Below are 19,190 nucleotides of genomic sequence, written 5' to 3' on the forward strand. Positions count from 1 at the left end.
ACGTTAAGACTACCTGACAATGGCTGTGAAAGCCTGCAATCTTTATTATTACAACTACTAGTTTTGAATATTAGTTCTACTGTATGAATTTGTTGTTGGTATTCTCATTATAAATATATTATCCTTGGATAGTCAGGCTTGTCCGTAATTCCAAGCATGCAGGTTGAAAGATGTTGCTGAAGTAAGTGTGTGAGGCTCCTCGTGATCGTGCCGTGCAGTGATGTCTGGAGGCCGTGTGCTGCAGGATGTGTTCCACGAGCGGGTGAAAGTGTACCAGAACTGGCAGCACTCCCAGCAGATGCTGAACAAGAAGCGCGAGCAGAAAGCCAAGATGGAGCTGTCGGGGAAGCAAGACAAGAACAACCAGGCAGGGCTGGAGGTGGTTGAGGTGCGTGTTGCTTAGCAAGTATGGCTGTGCTGTTCTGGTTTTTGTTGGGCAGTTTCTTTCCGGTTCATTTTATGTCTAGAACCTCTGTTCTCTATTGCGGTTTTGGTTCTTATGAAGCAAAAAAAACTTATTGCTACACTGAATACAAATGAGGTTAACGGGACCATTATTTGGTTATTGAAAACAATTAGATAAGAGGAATACATACTTTACATTACCTTAAAACTTTTTGTGTAAGTATTTTTTTTAACTAAACTCAAATGTTAGAATAGGTAGGCCAATCGTTGCTGGCATCTAAATTCTGACAGCAGATATACATCCTAATTTACTGGTTCAGCATTTTCGGCACTCATTTAATTTTCTTACATGATAGGTTCTTTACAGTCTAAACATATTTTTGTTTTGTAATGCAATATGTTTCGCATGCATGGTTTGTCATTGGTGTATGAACTGCTTTAAAATGTTTAACTCTAACCGGCAAAAAAACAGTATCTAATTACCAACAGTGCCGCAAGGAGGTATACCACCACCTCTGCTTTTAAATATATATGTGTGTGTGTGTATATATGTGTATGTATGTATGTGTGTGTATTAGTGATGGGTCAATTCCTGTTTTTTCCCGGTTCCCGGTTCTTAAAAATCGGTTCCCGGTTCTCAATCCTCGGTTCTGACTTAAAAAATAAAGTAAACATTATTCAAACATTATTTATGAGGTGTTTCAAGTAATAAACTGTTTGATGTTTTGGCTACAAAAGAAGCACTAAAAAAAAGCATGTATCCAGACTTCAACAATGTCCTGTTTATAACACTGAAAATAATAATTTGTTTGTATTGTTCTGTCCTAAATGTTTTTATTGTATGCTTACAAAGAAATGCATTGGCATAATGTTTCAGTCTTTAAAGAAGCTATCAAAGCAAATTAAAAGGTTTAGTATGGTTTTCAAGCTACAGCAAACACACCAACCTATTACAAATGTAACATGTATTAGTGAAAAATAATTCTAAATAATATAGAGAACACTTAATAAAACTAAAATTTTGTATATTAATCTAGCAACCACCTCAATAAATCTACATACACCCTCCTTTGAAACGTAGGAATAAAAAGAAAATATTACAATAATGGAAATCAATAAAATGATGAACTTTCAAAGAATTTAAATAATAAATTGTCCATCAAACTTATTGTCTACATCGAATTCAATTTAATTTGTATGCACAGTCAACAGTAAATTACTGCCACACTTCTGATGCCATTTCTTACACAATTTGCACTCTTTTGCCAGAATAATTATACTTACAATTGTCAACAAGCATTTTGTTTGACCAGTCAGTAGTAAAATACATCTACACATACATACACCACTTTTCTTTAGAATAAAAAAAAATAAAAAATAAAATTATTTATCATGTGTCCGCGGTATCTTCGTCAACGCTATTAACACTAAAAAGACATGCCACTTTAGAAGCAATCCCATTTGTCTAAAAGAGAAGAGAAAGTTACTAGCCATTCCGCTAGATGGCTGCAGCTGCCGTGAACTTACACTCCACTCCACAGCACTGCACAAAAAGCATAAAATTTCAGAATGCTGAAAATTATTACAGAAATATTTAAAATCATCAATTCTATTAAACAAATATACTATTTATGAATTTTTTTAGGACCAAGTTTGGTTTGTGTAGACTACCAACGTTAAAATGTGTATTATCTGAGAATTCCATGATGGCCAACCAATGAATTTGTTAGCCAATCATTTTGAGCAACTTAAAAAATAACATTAATATAAAAAAATTTAATGGGTAAACTAGAGAAAACATCCAGTCACTTTTAACTTCGGGCATATTAATCACTATGCTTGAGGCTTAATTTTAAGACGCACGACAATATTTCTTATGGCCTAAAACCATTGAAGCAAAGATGGTGCCTTTCAGTTTCCATTAAATATTTCAAGAAAGCGTTTACCTTCATTTGGGACTTTAAACAAATTAATGTCAAGTCGGTAACTACAAAATATTGTTCCGTCGGATGTTGAATTTCGTTTTCCGATTTCCGTGGATACATGAATCACTGTACTCACAGATAATGCCTGAATGCCTTAAATCCACCAAGTCGGATTCTACAGCAATTGATGAAGTGACCAGATTCTTACGTGATCCTACAGTTAACCCAGAAATAAATATCCTCGAATACTGGAAAACTCAGTCTGCGTGTTCACCCAGGCTACTAAACTGTCCAAAAAATATTTGTGTTCACCACCTGCGACAGTGTTCTCTGAACGTTTGTTCAGCACTGCAGGAAACATATGTGACCAAAAACGGAATCGTCTTGATCCAGACCGTGTCAAAATCCTTGTTTTTTTAAATAAAAATTTTAATGGTTAAATAATTCTGCATAATGTTTAATTTTTTCTCTTAACCTATAAATTATTTTATATTTAACCCTTGAGAACTGGATTCGTATCCGAGGGGTGGATTCGAGGTACTGTTTGGGATTCGGATTCGAGAAAAATGGGATTCGAACCATCACTAAAAAAAACTAATTTTTTTTAAGTGAGACAGACTATCTCAAACAATATTGGAGATATGAAAAAAGTGAAAATCTTTTATAGGATTTTTAATGGTCTTTCATTTTTTATTAAAAACTTTTTTCTTTTAAGGTTAATCATTTATGAGATATTTCTTTAAAAATCCAAAACAAATGCCTTTTTTTGATAATTCTTTCTAGTTTCTGACTCTCACTTCCTATTCATCAGGACTTTTGATTTTAATTCCCCTGGACACTACTAAATACGTGTAAAGTGTAACAAAAATATCGGATTTAATTCGACTATGAACGAAATTTTAGCATATTTTGACTGGGCTATTCCTTCGTTGGAACTATTGCTAGTTTGAAAGCTTTCAACAAACGTTTTTGATGAATAATCTCAGTCCAGAGATATGACAGTTGATTATTCCTCTGCATTTTACACGATCATATTTTTACATATTTCACAAATTATGAAACAAACACGTACATTTTCTAACGAGTAATTGATTTATAAACCTCCCTCTATATGTCAGTGATTGCACGTGTGTAAGTCGTTTGCTAAAGCTCGACAATGAAATATTTTACATTAGTTAACGTTCTAAAAAAATAGTACTTAATAATGAGATTATTTTACTCAACGTGTAAAACGTATACGTAATGTATAACTAGGGACAATAACATAATAGTTTTGTTAAATGTCATTAGATGGCATTGTGCATGTTTCGTATCGGTAAGAATGTACGGAAGTAAAAGTTACAAAATTTTTATATGCAATGTAAGAGTTTTATATACTGATATTTAGAATGAAATAATTCTTTGAAAATTTTATGCCCTGTTTTCTTTTTGTTTTGTTTTTTAAGTTGTTAATTGATATTTAAATTTATTGTGAATCTACATATAATATAAGGTAAATACAGCTGTGGTACATGGGAACTTGCACAATTACAATTTCCCTCAAAATTACTGGGCCTCATTTAGCCACAGTCTTTCACTTAAGGTGGCTTTAAATTACCTTTATTGTGACGGCTTAAGTCTTTGCCCACTGAATATTTTACTGTAAAATAAACAAATTATTAATACATGATTACTTGATTAGCTAGTCTTGCACTACATGAATACTATGTGTTAGTTTTGTTTATTGCTTCACAAATTCTTAATTCTTCACATAATTCATATGTCGGTCTCAAATTTCGTTGTACGACCTGTCAAAAATGTCACCTACTATGATAGGATGATAGTGACTTTTTTTACATTGAATGTTTTTGTGCATGTAAATAAACTCTTCAAACAATGCTAGAATACAGAGAAATGTTTTTGGCAAGAGTTTTATACACCAACTGGGCCCTCATTACAGTAGAACTTTGTTAATCCGTGACGCGCTAATTCGGGAATCGGATAATCCTGGACGATTTAAAAGTGCAGAAAAAAATCATAGAGAAGTATAAATTGTCAGCACTTAAAATTAATGTCGCGTGGGCTGCCTAACTCTGCAGGACGGTACTTGTACCGGTAGTTGGAACTATGGAACAAAGAATAATGGACAGTGCGTCGAAAGAATGGCATGAGAGATTAAGGAAAAATCAAGGGCGGCCAGGGTGGGAGGAGAGGGAAGAAGAGTGTCCGGGGAGGGAGGGGACGGTAGAAGTGCGGCCGGGATGGGTGGGGAAGGTAGTGGGTGTGTGAAGGACTGGTAGGGCCGCAGCCAATCGGACTTTGTGGGGAAGGGGTTTTCCCTCAGAAGGCCGCCCACCACCCAGGCAAAGTGATAACAAGAATGGGAGAGGGATCAGTTTGCCGAGTCGATTGTGTGCATAGTCGGCTAATTTGTGTTTTGTCTACAGCCGGATATGTTTTCGCAGTTCACCGTGTTCAAAACGAAATAGTGTTCAGTAGTGAAGTGTACAGTAAAACCTCGTATTTACGTTCTCGTTATTTACGTTTTCCCGCAAATAACGTCATTTTATGTAGGTCCGTTTTATTGTACATTAACTTTCGTGTTGCATTTTCCCTGAAATTACACCGCTACATAACCAAAAAACCCGGAATGTACGTTTCAAAACACGGTAAAAATGTAAATACTCGTCACGTTAGTCATAGATGTGAAAAGTTTGAAGTAGTTCGCCTATTGTCTGTAACCTTTCGTTTTGATGTATCGACAAGTTCTATGGTGCCTCTCCTCTACTAACGTTTTAATCTTTGCTGCCATAGAGAACTTTCGTAGCAGAACCACAAACGGTTTTATTTATGGTGTCATAGAGCACTCTCATAGCAGAGCATAGTCCGAAGCGCTGAGCTATCGATACTACCGGAAAGCGCTCATACACAGTACGTATATTTAGTAGTGCTGCATTATGTACAGTACATATCTATGATGGCTTTCATTGTTTACATTAGTCAACGTCCGTTTTGGTTAGCACGTGTTTTTTTATCGTTCACAATATTATTTATGGCAAGATTTTGATTGAAGATGGATAGGTATAAAGTTCCACGAAATACTTTATCTATTGAAGATAAAATTAAAATTATTGAGAAGTTTGACAAGCATGTGGGTACCCGAGTGGTTTTGGCCAAGGAACTGAATATTCCTGTTAGTACTTTAAACACAATAATTAAAAATAGGTGTTCTATTGAAGCAAATGCTGCCCAATGCGTTGAATTTATACTATACCTATAAAACAGTACTAGAGAAAATTTAATGTAGGCTTTATGTTGAATTGTTTTTTATATTTAAGAAAATTATATTTTTGCAGTGCCCTAAATGTGTTGTAAACAACTATTGTTTGTCTTGTAGCACCAGTAAATGCTGATACATTTTTTTAAGCTAAAATTTAGCATTAACTGCCAATAAAAGTGCTTTCCCACAATTTACACTTTCCCGCAATTTACACTTTTTCCTTGGGGTTCCCTGAAAAGTGCAAATAAGGGGTTTTACTGTATTTTTTTCAACAACGAGCGGTAGAAAATGTCTTGTTAATGATAGTGCAAGCCCTAGCACAAAACGGTGGCATAAAACTTTAATCTATCAAAGAAAAAATTGCGGTGCTAAAAAAAACTAGATGCAGGATCAACTGCCAAACAGTTGAGTGAAATGTACGATGTTGGTACACAGACAATTTATGACAGAGGCGCAAGAAATTTCTAAGAAGGCAAAAACTGAGAAAGAATATTTTGTGAAGAACACCGCTGAAGCCTTCATTGCTGCTGGAATTCCTCTAGAAAAACTTGATCATCCCAGCTTACGGAACTGGATAGCTGGTAACATAACTGGAGGTGGAAATTTACCTTGTGCCGACACATTGCGAAGGAAATATGTCCCTTTGATCGGTCAGAAAATGATGGAGGGAATCAATGAAAACATCAGCAATGAAGACTTGGTAATATTGTGTGATGAAACCACGGACAAAAATGGAAACTGTGTGTTTAATATCCTTTTTAAAACAGTGAAACCTTCATCAGCTCAAGATGTGTATTTGGCTTCCTCAGTTTTTTTGAATACTGCCAATTCAACCACATGCACTCAGGCAATACTTGAAATTCTGAACAAATATGATGTCAAGTTTGAAAACTGTATTGCAATTGTGACAGATTCAGCTCCATATATGAATAAGTGTGCTACTACTCTTCTTGGTGTTATTGGTGAACATTTGATCCATATACAATGTTGGGCACATAAAATAAATCTTGTTGGCATCATATGGCAGCATACACTTAAGAAGTTGAAATGTTAAAAATAAATGTTAAAAGTGCATTCTTGAACACGGAGACATGCGTACCTGACATTTTTAAGTGAAAGATATAAAGAAGACCCACAAGCAGTGAAATTGTTTCCTCTGCCAGTACCAACACGTTGAAAATCTTGGTTTAAGGCAGTGGTGTACATTGACAAACATTTTGACGATATAATTGCATTCATGAATGAAATGGTTGATTGCAACAATTCAGGGGTGAAAGACATAAATAACATGACTCAACATGAAATTCAGGAAGTCAGAGTTCAAGCTTGTTTTGTTGCTGAGAATTGTACAAAATTAACCAAGTTAATAGAGTTGTTGGAAGGGACTTCATTCCTGACATCACACTTACTTCAGTGCAAGTTGGAAGACATTTATACTAAGCTTGAGTTACTCAAAGATGGAATTTTCTCACATGCTATTAAACAGAAACTGTCTGTTCTTCGAACTGTGAAGCAAGCTGAGGTTGTAAATAAACTGAAAACAGCTGCTCAACAAAGTGAAACTAAACTGAAAACGTTGATGTCTTCGGATCCTGCTAGAAGCATTTTTCATGCTTGCAGTGGAATGCTACATCCGAGACATCTCGTAGGCCAGTCAAATGAAAGACATTACAACACTATTGCATAAATTGCCAACTTTCAAGGAATGTAGATTGGAACCATCATGTGTAATTGGAAGGTTTAAGGGTCCTGAAGCGAATAACTGCAGAACAGCTGCAAGATCCAAATATTGAGAATACGAGAATGTTGATCTCTGAAATTCTGTTCTCTCAGAGCAGATTATCCTCAATTTGCAACATTTGCACTCAAATTGCTGAGGCTGCCTGCATCTAATGCTGATTCTGAGAGGTCTTTCTCAGCGTATTCTTGTATTGTTATTGACCGGAGAAGACGACTTACACCAGAAAATGCAGAAATATGTACAATGGTTTCTTACAACAAAGACTAAGTGACTTTGCTTTTGTTTTTCATGTATCTCTTAATTTTGGTTTCAATGAGGCCAACTTAATATAGTTTTTTTAGCATCTTATTACACCTGTTTTTAATTTTAATATGTAAACAAGTTGCATGTGAATGTTACAAAAACACTTTTTATTGAGAAGTTAATATAACTTTCTTTTATTGTAAGTGTGCACTGTGTAACTAAAATAAATTTAATCTGTTCAATTAACTTATTTATACGTTTCAAAAAACCGTTACAAATATTTGAGACTTAAACCACATAAAAAATCATAACAGCGAAATGCTTAACCTTAAAAACTAAATGTGGTAAAAAATAAAACCATTTTTACGGAACTCTAGTTATAGCTTACTAAAGTTCGTGCACAGATTTACACTGATCAACTATTTATATAACATTCTCCGGTATGTATTTCCGCTTTGCATACATTTGGTTGAATATATATTAAAGTAAATTATTTGAGGTACTTTAATTAATTTGGTGAATAAAATATTTGTATCCAATTAGACTAATTTTTATTCAAATTCTTTAATTATTACACCGTCTGGAATCAAACATCAATGAATTACTGATTTATGTGGCTGTTTTTAAATAATTGTGTAATATTTCAAGGAATTGTTTTTTGCTTTCAGTTCTTTAAACAAAATACATTTCTGTTAAATATATTTACGCATCTTTTTGACAGCATAACCTCCCGCCTTGTCAATGCGCTGGACCTCCACACAGCAACGGAAACAAAATACAAAAGATTGAGAGGGAGAGAGAGAGAGAGAGAGAGAGAGAGAGAGAGAGAGAGAAAACGCACGCAACCTTGAGACAAGCGATACTATAGTGCGGGAGACACTAACCACGAGTGCCTTTTTTTTCGAAAGCAGAGCTGTCTGGCGGGGGAGCTTCCAACTACCTCAGTTTGGATTCCAAAACCGGCAGAATAAATCGTATCCCCTCGCGACTTCTATACGTTATTATATATTCAATGCTAATATAATATACACCAATGTACTGTGACCAATGCTGAAGATTTCCTAATCAAAGAAGTATATCATCCACCTTTAAAAGTTCTTAACAGTTGACACTACACTACATAATATTAACTTATCCTTTGTTTTTATAAATTATAAATAGAGCAATTATCTTTGTGTGTATAATTCTATAAAAAATAATGATTGGACAAATTTCTATAAATCTTACGATGTTAATGAACTTGTTGACCATCTATCTAAATGTATAATTGATAAAATTGATACTTTTATTCCACTATCTTCAAAAAATGTATCCGAATATCAATTACTTAAAATATAAGAAACATTATCACAAACTGTACAAGAGGAATAAGTTTTTATTAGTTTTTTATTATTACTGGAAACTAGTGAAAATCATTATAAAACGGGATAAAATTAACTGGTCAAGAGTAACTAATAACAAAATGTAGAGTAATCCCAAACAATTTTGGTACTACTTAAATTATTGAAGGATTGGTATTATGATCAATACTCCTTAAAAATCAATGATACATGTAAAGATATTTCTGTGTTGTCATAAGATTCTGCAAAATATTTTTCTAGTGTCTGTCTTACGCTTGTAACTAATACTGATATAGGCCTTGATTCTGTACCTGTACCAACCATTTCTGAAAGTCATGTCCTTTGGGGAATTAAGGTCCTGAAAACATCAAGATCAACAGGATCTGATGGCATTCCGAATTTCATATTGAAAGGTGACTCCCATTCGTTAGCACCATTACTACAACATATTTTTAATACAAGATTGAAATCACAAGTGTATCCCAAGAAATGGAAAATATCCAAGGTAACACCAATCCATGAAAACAGTTCAAAACAGTCCAATTATTGTCCAATCTCTCTACTTAATGGATTTTCTAAAATTTTGAAAAATAAATTGTCATTTTTCTTAATTTTCATTTCAGTAATATATTATTTAGTAGTCATTATGGCTTCAGAAGAGGAATATCTACAGCTACTACTTAATTACATTTCTCAGTCCCATATATAATGAAGTAATTAATCAGGGAAATGTAAATGCCTGCTATTTCGATTTGGTCAAAGCCTTTGACACTGTTAGCCACTCTTTATTACTTGATAGATGATGATAGGTTATCTCAGTTAGGTTTATGTGATATATAAATTGGTTTTCCAGTTATTTGATCAACAGTAGTTTTTTGTATCTACAAATAATAATAATAATAATCCCTTTCTTTTCAATGTTAGTTCTGGAATATTTCAGGGTGGCACTTTGTCTTCTTTTTAATATATTTATTAATGTCACCAGTGTCTTAAACTACTCCACCGGACATCTTTCAGCAGACGATTTGAAAATTCACAGGAAAATTAGTACTCCTAATGACTGCTTATTATTTCAACATATCAATAAAATTAATAATTGGTGTATACATGGTTTAGTTAGTCTTAACAAGAATAAAACTGAGATAATATCCTTTACGAGGAAATATTACCCAGTTACCAGGTAGTATAATACACAGGTACCTTCTTACATGTGTTTACTACAGATTACATATTTATTTAGTGAGGACTTTTGTAAAGGGTGCAACAGGGTCTCTTGAGGCCCTAGAAATACCTTAATAAGAGATCTTGGAATCTTCTTAGACGCGGTTATTTTTTCATAAGCATGTTAAATATCTGTATTCTACCACTCTTAAGTAGAGCTGTAGCAAACCGTATGTATTCAGTACTGAGTAACAGGTGCGCCATCTAGTAACGAGTAACGAAACGTTACACACGGCTGCATTTCGTTACTCGCATTTTTCGTATGTTTTACGCATGCGCGCGCATATTCGATGAATTTACGTTACAAAGAACAATGTCAGTATTAAGTAAAGTATAATTTGGAAATTCATCGTCCAAGTTTTTTACTGTTTATTAAAGGTATTGTGTGTGTAGACAAAGTTTTAGATTGGAACAGAAACAACGTAAGAAAGTATTTTTTACAAATTAGAAATATGTATGTTTTTGGTTTTTATTATCACGTATATTCACTTTTTTTTTGTTCTTTAAAAAGCCGCTCTAATGAGATTTAATTGTCTCTTGGTTAACAAAAACTGTTAATTATCAAATATTGTTAATTGTTTATATTCTATTTATTACTATTTATGCAACGTCATACTGTACGCGTACGCAATACGACTCGATTCGTTGCTGCAACATAACATAGCATGTTATGCAGTATCAGAAGTAACGAGTAACGTAACAATACGATAGTAACGAGTACTAATTGTTATAGTAACGAATACATACGGGTAAGCTTTTTTTCGTTACTTTTACGCCTCTACTCTTAAGAACTTTGGCCCTTATAAAATTCATCAATTTTTATGTTACTAATGCAGATTGTTCTTTCCCTCCATTTTTCTTTAATTAGATCTAAATTACAATATTACATACTCTATTATTTGGAACATTATCAAGTTGGCTAATCGTAATAAAATTTAAAGCATTAAAAACAAAATAATTGAATTAATTAATCTAAAAAGATTCCTTTATTATATCCTTACATCTCTCTGTTTCTCAGTTTGTAGAGACTATTTATGCACTCTTTATTCAAAATGTCTGTGGCATTATTGTGTGTGTTGTCTCCACTATAAATATATATATATATATATATATATATATATATATATATATATATATATATAGATTATATATATACACACACACACACACACCAAGAACTGAGGTTCTTGAAGTAAAACTTAAATAGGAACCGAAATAACAATAAAAACCAAAGCTGCAAGCTTAGTTTAGTCAAATCCTGCCTAGTAATTTTTCTTCTTTCAGTGGGAAGCCAAAGTTGAACGTGGTCAAGAAGAATTTGATAACATCTCCAAAATGATAAAGAAAGAAATGGAAAGATTTGAAGCAAACAGAGTAAAAGACTTCAAGGCTATTATCATCAATTACCTTGAAACACTGATGACACATCAACAACAGGTAAGGCATGAAGTTCTCATCTGCCAGGAGCAGTATATGCTAGTGTGCTGATTTAAAAAAAAATTGTTTGTCTGTAAAGTCGGTTTACAGACGATAGTTTAATGTGACATCATAACAATACAGTGATGAAATTATTGCATACTTTTATGAATAAAATTGAATAATTTTTATTGAATTATCACTATTTTGTATGGATACAAAGGAGTGAAATGAAATGTAGTTTGATTAATATATTTACTTTTATTTGCATTCATTAATTCAAATATATTTATTGCTTTTGAAATGTTACGTGCGCTGTATTTATTTTTACAAGTACAAAAAAATTCGCAGTTGCCGGAATTCGAACCGATAACCTTTAGATTGGAAGTCAGCTGTTATATCCGCGCGGCCACGAGGCCATACGTAATTATAAAAGTTTTAGATGTTATATACTTATATATATTTATAAAAATTTTGTTCACGATAGGGGAATAATATTATTTCGTTTTTATAACAAATACACATCGCAAATACACCAAACTTATTTATAATGTGTTACAATATTTTTTAAAACATTGTGCAAAAGATCCCTGGTGTAATTTGAATTATTATGTGTAACTGTAAAACACCATTGTTGGTTCAAAACGTATTTGAATATTCAACATTACTTTTAAATAACCGTACTGATTGTGCTGAAAATTGGTGGACAATCGTTAAATTACATAATATTAATAATTCAAACGACGAAAATATGATTGAAAAGTCAAATCGATGGTTATTACAATCAATTTGAAGAGATGCCACGCATGCTTACAATGAGCATGAAGAGAGATGCCACGCATGCTTACAATGAGCATGAAGAGAGATGCCACGCATGCTTACAATGAGCATGAAGAGAGATGCCACGCATGCTTACAATGAGCATGAAGAGAGATGCCACGCATGCGTACAATGAGCATGAAGAGAGATGCCACGCATGCGTACAATGAGCAAACAGGACACATCCGTAGTGGAACACTTTTTCGTACGTGCAGCCGGCGTTAATCGATTTATTAGACGTCACGTCAAAAAGAGCTAATGTGTTACACAAAGGTAAAAGAAATTATTGTGCATAAAAGTTTGCAAGATTTGATGCACTCTGAAAAGTTTATAGGAAACATGGTTGCCACATTTTGCAGTTTGCTTGTTACCAGGTTTTGCAAGTTCCAAGTGGCAAACTGTTCCTGGGCATCTTTTTCATTCAAAGTTGTATTTGTGTTAAACATAATTTAAAAAAGATTGAGAAAATTGCATAATTCATTTTTAAGCGACTAGTGGTGAATCGGTTACGCGGGGGGGGAGTTGCTACGGGCATGTTGCCCACCTCTCACCCCTCCCACAAGGATTAAATAGTAAATGGATAAAGATACGTGTTTTATCGCATAATGGTCGCAAATTTTATACTAAAATCAAGTTTTTAAAGTAGGGGTGTGACATTTATGCGAAAAAAAACTTTTTGTGTTAGGTAAAATTATTTATAAAAACAAAACCCATTCATGGAAAGTATGTTTATTTAAAAAGTGAAGTATAAAAGAACATGCCAAACAATTAAAATTAATGTCATGCAACAAAATCCTTTGTTCAACTTTAAATAGAAAAAATCTATGATCAGAATGCGAGCCTGAATGAACGTGTAACTATCGTCATAGTACACACCATGAAAGAGTGCGGTCCATCAAATTTAGTTAACTCGGCACTCGACAGAGAGTGCGCGTTGCATGCAATTGGAGAGAGATCAATATTGATATTGACTACATTTGCGTTCACTATACGGGAAGGAACATAACCAAACATAAATGATGACAACTAGCGCTGGCTACATTTTTGTAAGTGGTACACCACAGTGATGCAAACTAACAGATAATGTTTATTATGTTTAAAAAATCTTTAAAAGAAAATTTACATATCAACTACGTTATCCGTTAATTAAATAAGTGTTTATGTCCTAATAAATATTAGATTTATACTTTAAAATACATCTTTTTATATGGAAAAAGTACCCACACAAAGCACTCGGAAACTAATATTGGGAACAAAAACGTCATGCGACGTTTACGCGAGAGGGGTTTTTTTTTTTTTTTCTCTTTCAAAATTTTGACACCCTAAAATATACAAATATTATGTGTGTGTGACGATTATGCAATAAGAGGGTATTTGAGTTAAATTTTAGACTATCTTTATGTTAAATACTTATTTATAGCTATACATCCATATTTTATAACTAAGTCTGGATCCAACAGTAATAAAACTAGTGCAACCACGTTAATGAATTTTGATAAGTCTTGTTTCCCTGATTTTATTGTGCTGTGTGTGTGCCACATTCTCGGATTTGATGGCACCAATTCTTTCTCCCCCCACCCTACCCCCCTAATTTTCAATGAGCTAGTATTTTTGCATGGGTTTCACCCAAACATTTTTGGGCATTTTTAGATTTTTGAGAGACCTTTTCATTTTATTCTACCCGGTGCTCAAGCCAGACTGTTTTCTTGCTCTAGAGGCCCACTTCCTTCCAGACATTTGCGTAGCAGCGGACGATAACCTGTGGTCCTTTCACCATGCTGGCCACAGTCTCCACGCCGGATCTCGAACATGCCATCACATACACCAGCTTTTTCTGCTGCCCCCCTTTCCATCCTTGTATTCCCTCTGCACCTCAGCCATCTTCGTAGCCAGGTTTCTCCCCTCCCTCCTCGGGCTCAAGTATACCAGAACCCCCCCTCCCCCACCCCTTTTATTTGACAGTACTCATCGACCACTACCCCTGCCGTAGTTTGAAGTTATGGTTTCTGCCACCAGGGCACCTTCTCCCCTCTTAACCCTCCCTCCCTTTACTCCCTTTTTCTGGAGCATTGCACACCATCTACTGGCACTTTATAAACTATATGTTAAGAGGCTGCATTTGTTCCAAACTTCACCAATCAGCGACACTTGAGACAGCAGCCACCTTATTCCCCCACTTCAGGTCTACCCAGGTCTTTCAGCCTTAGCATCACTTTTTTTTTCTGCCAGCATGATGATCATCCAAGAGTTGTTTTATTTTGAGCGCGGGCCTCGGGATGTAGTGACATACTTTCGTTCATTTTCCTAGATGTAGTGCCGTAGTTGATTTCATGCTACTAGTTTGTCTGTTGTGGTTTTGGATTTTCCCACCATTCAAATAATGGTTTAAATTCAGTGCTACCCACTGCAAATGTGTGGGTTCAACTCCACCCCCCCCCCCCCCTCCCTCCCAGGCCATCTCTTTGGATGAGCCTACAACTAAATTTTACATCCTGATATGGACCGATTGGCTTGTGCTTCACACATGCCCATTTCCCCCAACCATCACTACGTGGTGATCTGTCCTTCCGAAGATGGCAGGGAGATAAATTGCTACAAATATGTTAACTTATAACTCAAGGCCTTTCAACTACTTCTACCTCTAACATGAGTGGACACAGTGGTATGGAAACGTCCAAAAGTATAACTTTTTTAAGATTCAGTGTTTCAGGGGTTATAGGATTTCAATTATCAGGGCATCGGCGGGTCCCAATTAACACGAATAATGGGGAGTTTACTATTTTTTATCAATCTGCTCCCAAGGCGCAGTAAGCCTCGGGAAATGTTATGTCACATGACCTTGGCCTTAACCCAGCTGCACGCCGGTGTCTGAGAAGCTTGACAAGACCTTCCGGGCTTTTAATCGCTAGTCCGTGAAATTCGGTAATCTGTGATTATCTCGGTACCGACCATCACGAATTAACGAGGTTCTACTGTATCATGAAATGATAATAGCATGATTGGAGATAATACATTTTCCAATTAGTGTTATTATGTAAAATAATGAAACTTTAAGTGAACTGCATTGTGGGAAATCGTAAGTATGAGATTTCACACTAGTGTTTGCAAAATTTTGGTTGAAATTACTTGCTCGACTTGGCTCAAGTGTTCGGCTTGGCCCATCTCGAGCAACATCATGAGTTACCTTTCCTGAAGTGTCCCCTTCAATTCAAAAGTTTACTTTATCAGGAAGGGGGTGACAAGGGGTTGAGATGATGTCAGGGTCTCCATAGCTACCTCGCCACAAGGAAACAGTCACGGGAAGCATGAATGCCAAGAACAGCTTTGCCTGCTTCCTGTTTCAACAGTCGGTAAAGACAAGTGAGGGAAATGTTTGGTTCTAAGCCACTTATCGTACCAAAAGTGTGCAGTAGCCAAGTCTGGCCTTGAAACACTAAGACAGCTGCTTCTATACTGCAAACTGTTACGGGAATACAAAAAGGTTTCGGAACTGCCGGTGAAGATTTTACAATCTTCTACTCGCGCCAGCTGCGCAGTGCCCCAGAAAGGCAAGTAAGCACAGAGGGGATAGGTCTGGAAACAGCCGACAGTGGTTAACATTTCAATACCGTGTTTTCTCTCATAATCGTCGCACATTTTATACTAATATCAAGTTTGAAAAGTAGGGGTGCAACAATTATGTGGGAAAAAAAATTTATTTTATTAGGTAAAGTTATTCATAAATACAAAACCCGTTCATGGAAAGTACGTTTATTTTAAAAAAAAAGTGGAGTATACAAGAGGACTCCAAACCATTTATATTAATAATTCATGCAACAAAATCCTTTCTTCAACTTCAAATAGAAAAACAAAATCTGTGACCAGAGCGCAAGGCACTTGAATGTGACTTGAACTAACGCCCAACTATTGTCGTAGTACACACTTACCACGAAAGAGGGCGGGCTATCAAATGTAGTTAATTCGGCAGTCGACAGAGTGCGCGTTGCATGCACTGGGCGAGATATCGATATTTGACTACATGTGTGCGCTCTATACGGGAAGCAACATAACCAAACATGAATGATGCCAACTAGCGCTGGCTACATTTTTATAAGCGGTACACCGCGGCGATGCAGACGACCAGATGAAGGTTATAACGTTTAAAAAGTCTTTAAAAGAAAATGGAGACATCAGATAGCTTCGTATTTCCGTTAGTTAAATAAGTAAAATAGTTAATTTCCGAATAAATATTAGATTGCTATTTTAAAATACACCGTTTTATATGGAAAAGATACCTACACAAAGCGCTCTGAATCTAATAGAGGGATCAAAAACATCATGCGACATTTACGAGAGAAGTTTTTTTATCCAAATTTTGACGCCCTAAATTATGGATGCGACTATTATGCGATAAAAGAGGGTATATTGCTCCAGTAAAGTGGTGGGAAGCAGTAAGCCCAAAAGGTCCCAATAGCCTTTCACCATCGGTCGAATCGTTGGGAGACAGGAGTCGAGCATGCTCTCTTAGCTGGAGGATGCATGCGTCTTTAGTGCAGGCATTCACCATGCACCATGCAGAAGAAGAAACTAGACGTGGTGACGTCTAGAGGGACAGCACGGGTTGGAGACTGGATGACGAACCAATTCAGTGGCCTGCTCATTTATCGCATGTCTGGCCGGAAGGAGGGGTGACCAATGGGGAGCAAAAGCGGTGCTGATTGGTGGTGAATTTCGTGTAGATGGGGAAAGGAGAGGAAGAAGTGCTGCTTCTCTCAAATAGTGTAGTAGCCGAGACGGCAGCATCCAGCCAGATGAGTTTGAGATGGGTCACTGCATCTGCACGTACTCTGGTGCTAGTGGAGACGGCCAGGTGGCACTGTAGTCGTGACATATGCCAGTAGTTGTGTGCAGTGTGTGGTGCCTGTCAAATAATATGAAAACAGTGCTGATAATATTTATGATAATAAGATAATATTTATTAAGATATAATCATATTTATAAGATATTAAGATAATATTTATGTAGGTTATTAATGGACACCTCAATGGTACAATTATATTGGGAGGATAACATGTAACCTACAACACAGATAATAAATTACATCAAAACTTCTTAGGCTTAACTGCAAAGTACATAGTTTGGAGTAGGCTATTTTCCTTCCAAGCAGAGCCAAACATATATTTCTGAGAATATATGAAGCAGGAAACATGGAGGAAAATGCAGTGCGCAGTGAGTTTTCTGGGGTTACTCCAGTTTCCCCAACCCAATAATTCCCTCTCTATTCCATTCTCATCTCATCTCATCTTTCATCTTCTCTAATGACCACAATGATGTGGAGGCAAAGCTTAATCCATATCCAACATAAGCTAAAAAAAAATAGTATGAATATACTGAATATCCTATATTGTTTGTTTTCCTACACGTTGCACATAATTCTTTGATATTTTGTTTAAAAAAAAAAAAATGTTTACCAACAGATGCTGTTAACTTATGGAATGGTGTAATATAAAAAACAAACTTTCTGTGCCCCCCCCCCCCACACACACACACACACACACACACACGTGTGGGATTCTGAGCCCAGAAGCCTTTTTACATACTACTTACAGTTTGTAATTACAAACATGAACTATGTTAGCACATTGATTTTTCTTTTCAGAGTTTTTTGCAGCAACATTTGTCTCATAATAATTATGAATAGTTTATTATTAGGTTCTAAGTTGTGCAAGATATTATGAGAAATATGACACTTTGTTGTTTAATGTATCTGTGGTTATGAATTTCATGTATACTGAGATTCCCTAAAAAAATTTTCTGTTTTAGTTGATAAAATACTGGGAGCAGTACCTTCCTGAAGCGAAAGCAATCGCATGAAACAGTTTCAGTGTGGGTCAAGTGTGTCGGTAAATCAGAAGGATTGTGGAAGTATCATTCTTGCACTATTGAATTCCTGCAGACTGTTGTGAAAGTATCTGAGCTTTCGAGAGTCTTCCTGGCACGGTTGGTGTGCGCGAGGCGTGCTGTGTGTTTAGTGGCTAGTGTTCCGGTGGATGGGCGTGTTGCAAATTGTGGAATCGTGCAAGTATTGCAGTACTGGAACATCACATGCCTGTGTGTTTTTGTGTCAGTGGCTGTCTAATATTTGACTAGGGTGTATGTATTTTTGTACATTTTTGATTTTTCTTAGAAATAGACTTATAATAATATTACATGTGTGTGTATCTACTAAGAGTATTTAAAGATGAAGTCAAAATATTAAGGTTGCTACAACAATCATTATGTAAATTGTTTTGTAGTCTATGAACTAAATATTATGAATTATATTTCCTAGATATACATATATTGCACCCAAATACTTTTTCTTCTATCAAAATGGTTTTTGCACATATTTCTAAAAATATATGTTAGATTTAATTCCAGACATAAACCTTGGAATCTTTCATAGGTATGTGAAAGCTAGAAATTAACTGAAGTTTCTGCTTTTCTGTACCTACACTGTTATTTTGATATATTGTATTGTTCCTTATTATACCATTGTATTTTCTGTGGTGAAATAAATTTCAGTATGTATACTGAATTAGCTGGTTTTTACTAAGACTACCCTTGCCTACCCTGGCTGTTGAGGCCCAGGTCAGTGAACACCCAGCTGACTCGCTGTGGGCCGGCCTCACTTCAGTCCTTGGCAACTTCTCTCAATCTTGAGGTACAACCATGCACGATCATCTGGTTGACATTTTGCATGGTATTCATGCATAACATTTGGTAGCAACTTTGCATGTTGCTAACCAGCATACTAAACTAGAAAATTAAATTTAAAAGTTATACTTCTTTAGGTGCGTTAT

At 35.5% G+C, this 19,190-nt stretch overlaps 1 protein-coding gene across 2 annotated transcripts in view; it reads left to right on the forward strand.

Moving 5' to 3' along the window:
* LOC134541654 (sorting nexin-2) overlaps window positions 1-18,925 on the forward strand; it is a 105,554-nt gene extending 86,629 nt beyond the window's left edge. For both annotated transcript variants that reach the window (XM_063385242.1, XM_063385244.1), the window contains 3 exons: window positions 245-388; window positions 11,419-11,571; window positions 18,172-18,925. In XM_063385242.1, coding sequence (XP_063241312.1) covers window positions 245-388; window positions 11,419-11,571; window positions 18,172-18,222 — 348 coding nt within the window. In that variant the 3' untranslated portion in view covers window positions 18,223-18,925. The remainder of the gene's footprint in view (window positions 1-244; window positions 389-11,418; window positions 11,572-18,171) is intronic.
* Window positions 18,926-19,190: the final 265 nt, after the last annotated feature.

Source organism: Bacillus rossius (genome assembly GCF_032445375.1).
Source record: "Bacillus rossius redtenbacheri isolate Brsri chromosome 4 unlocalized genomic scaffold, Brsri_v3 Brsri_v3_scf4_1, whole genome shotgun sequence".
In the NCBI taxonomy this organism is placed as follows: domain Eukaryota; kingdom Metazoa; phylum Arthropoda; class Insecta; order Phasmatodea; family Bacillidae; genus Bacillus; species Bacillus rossius.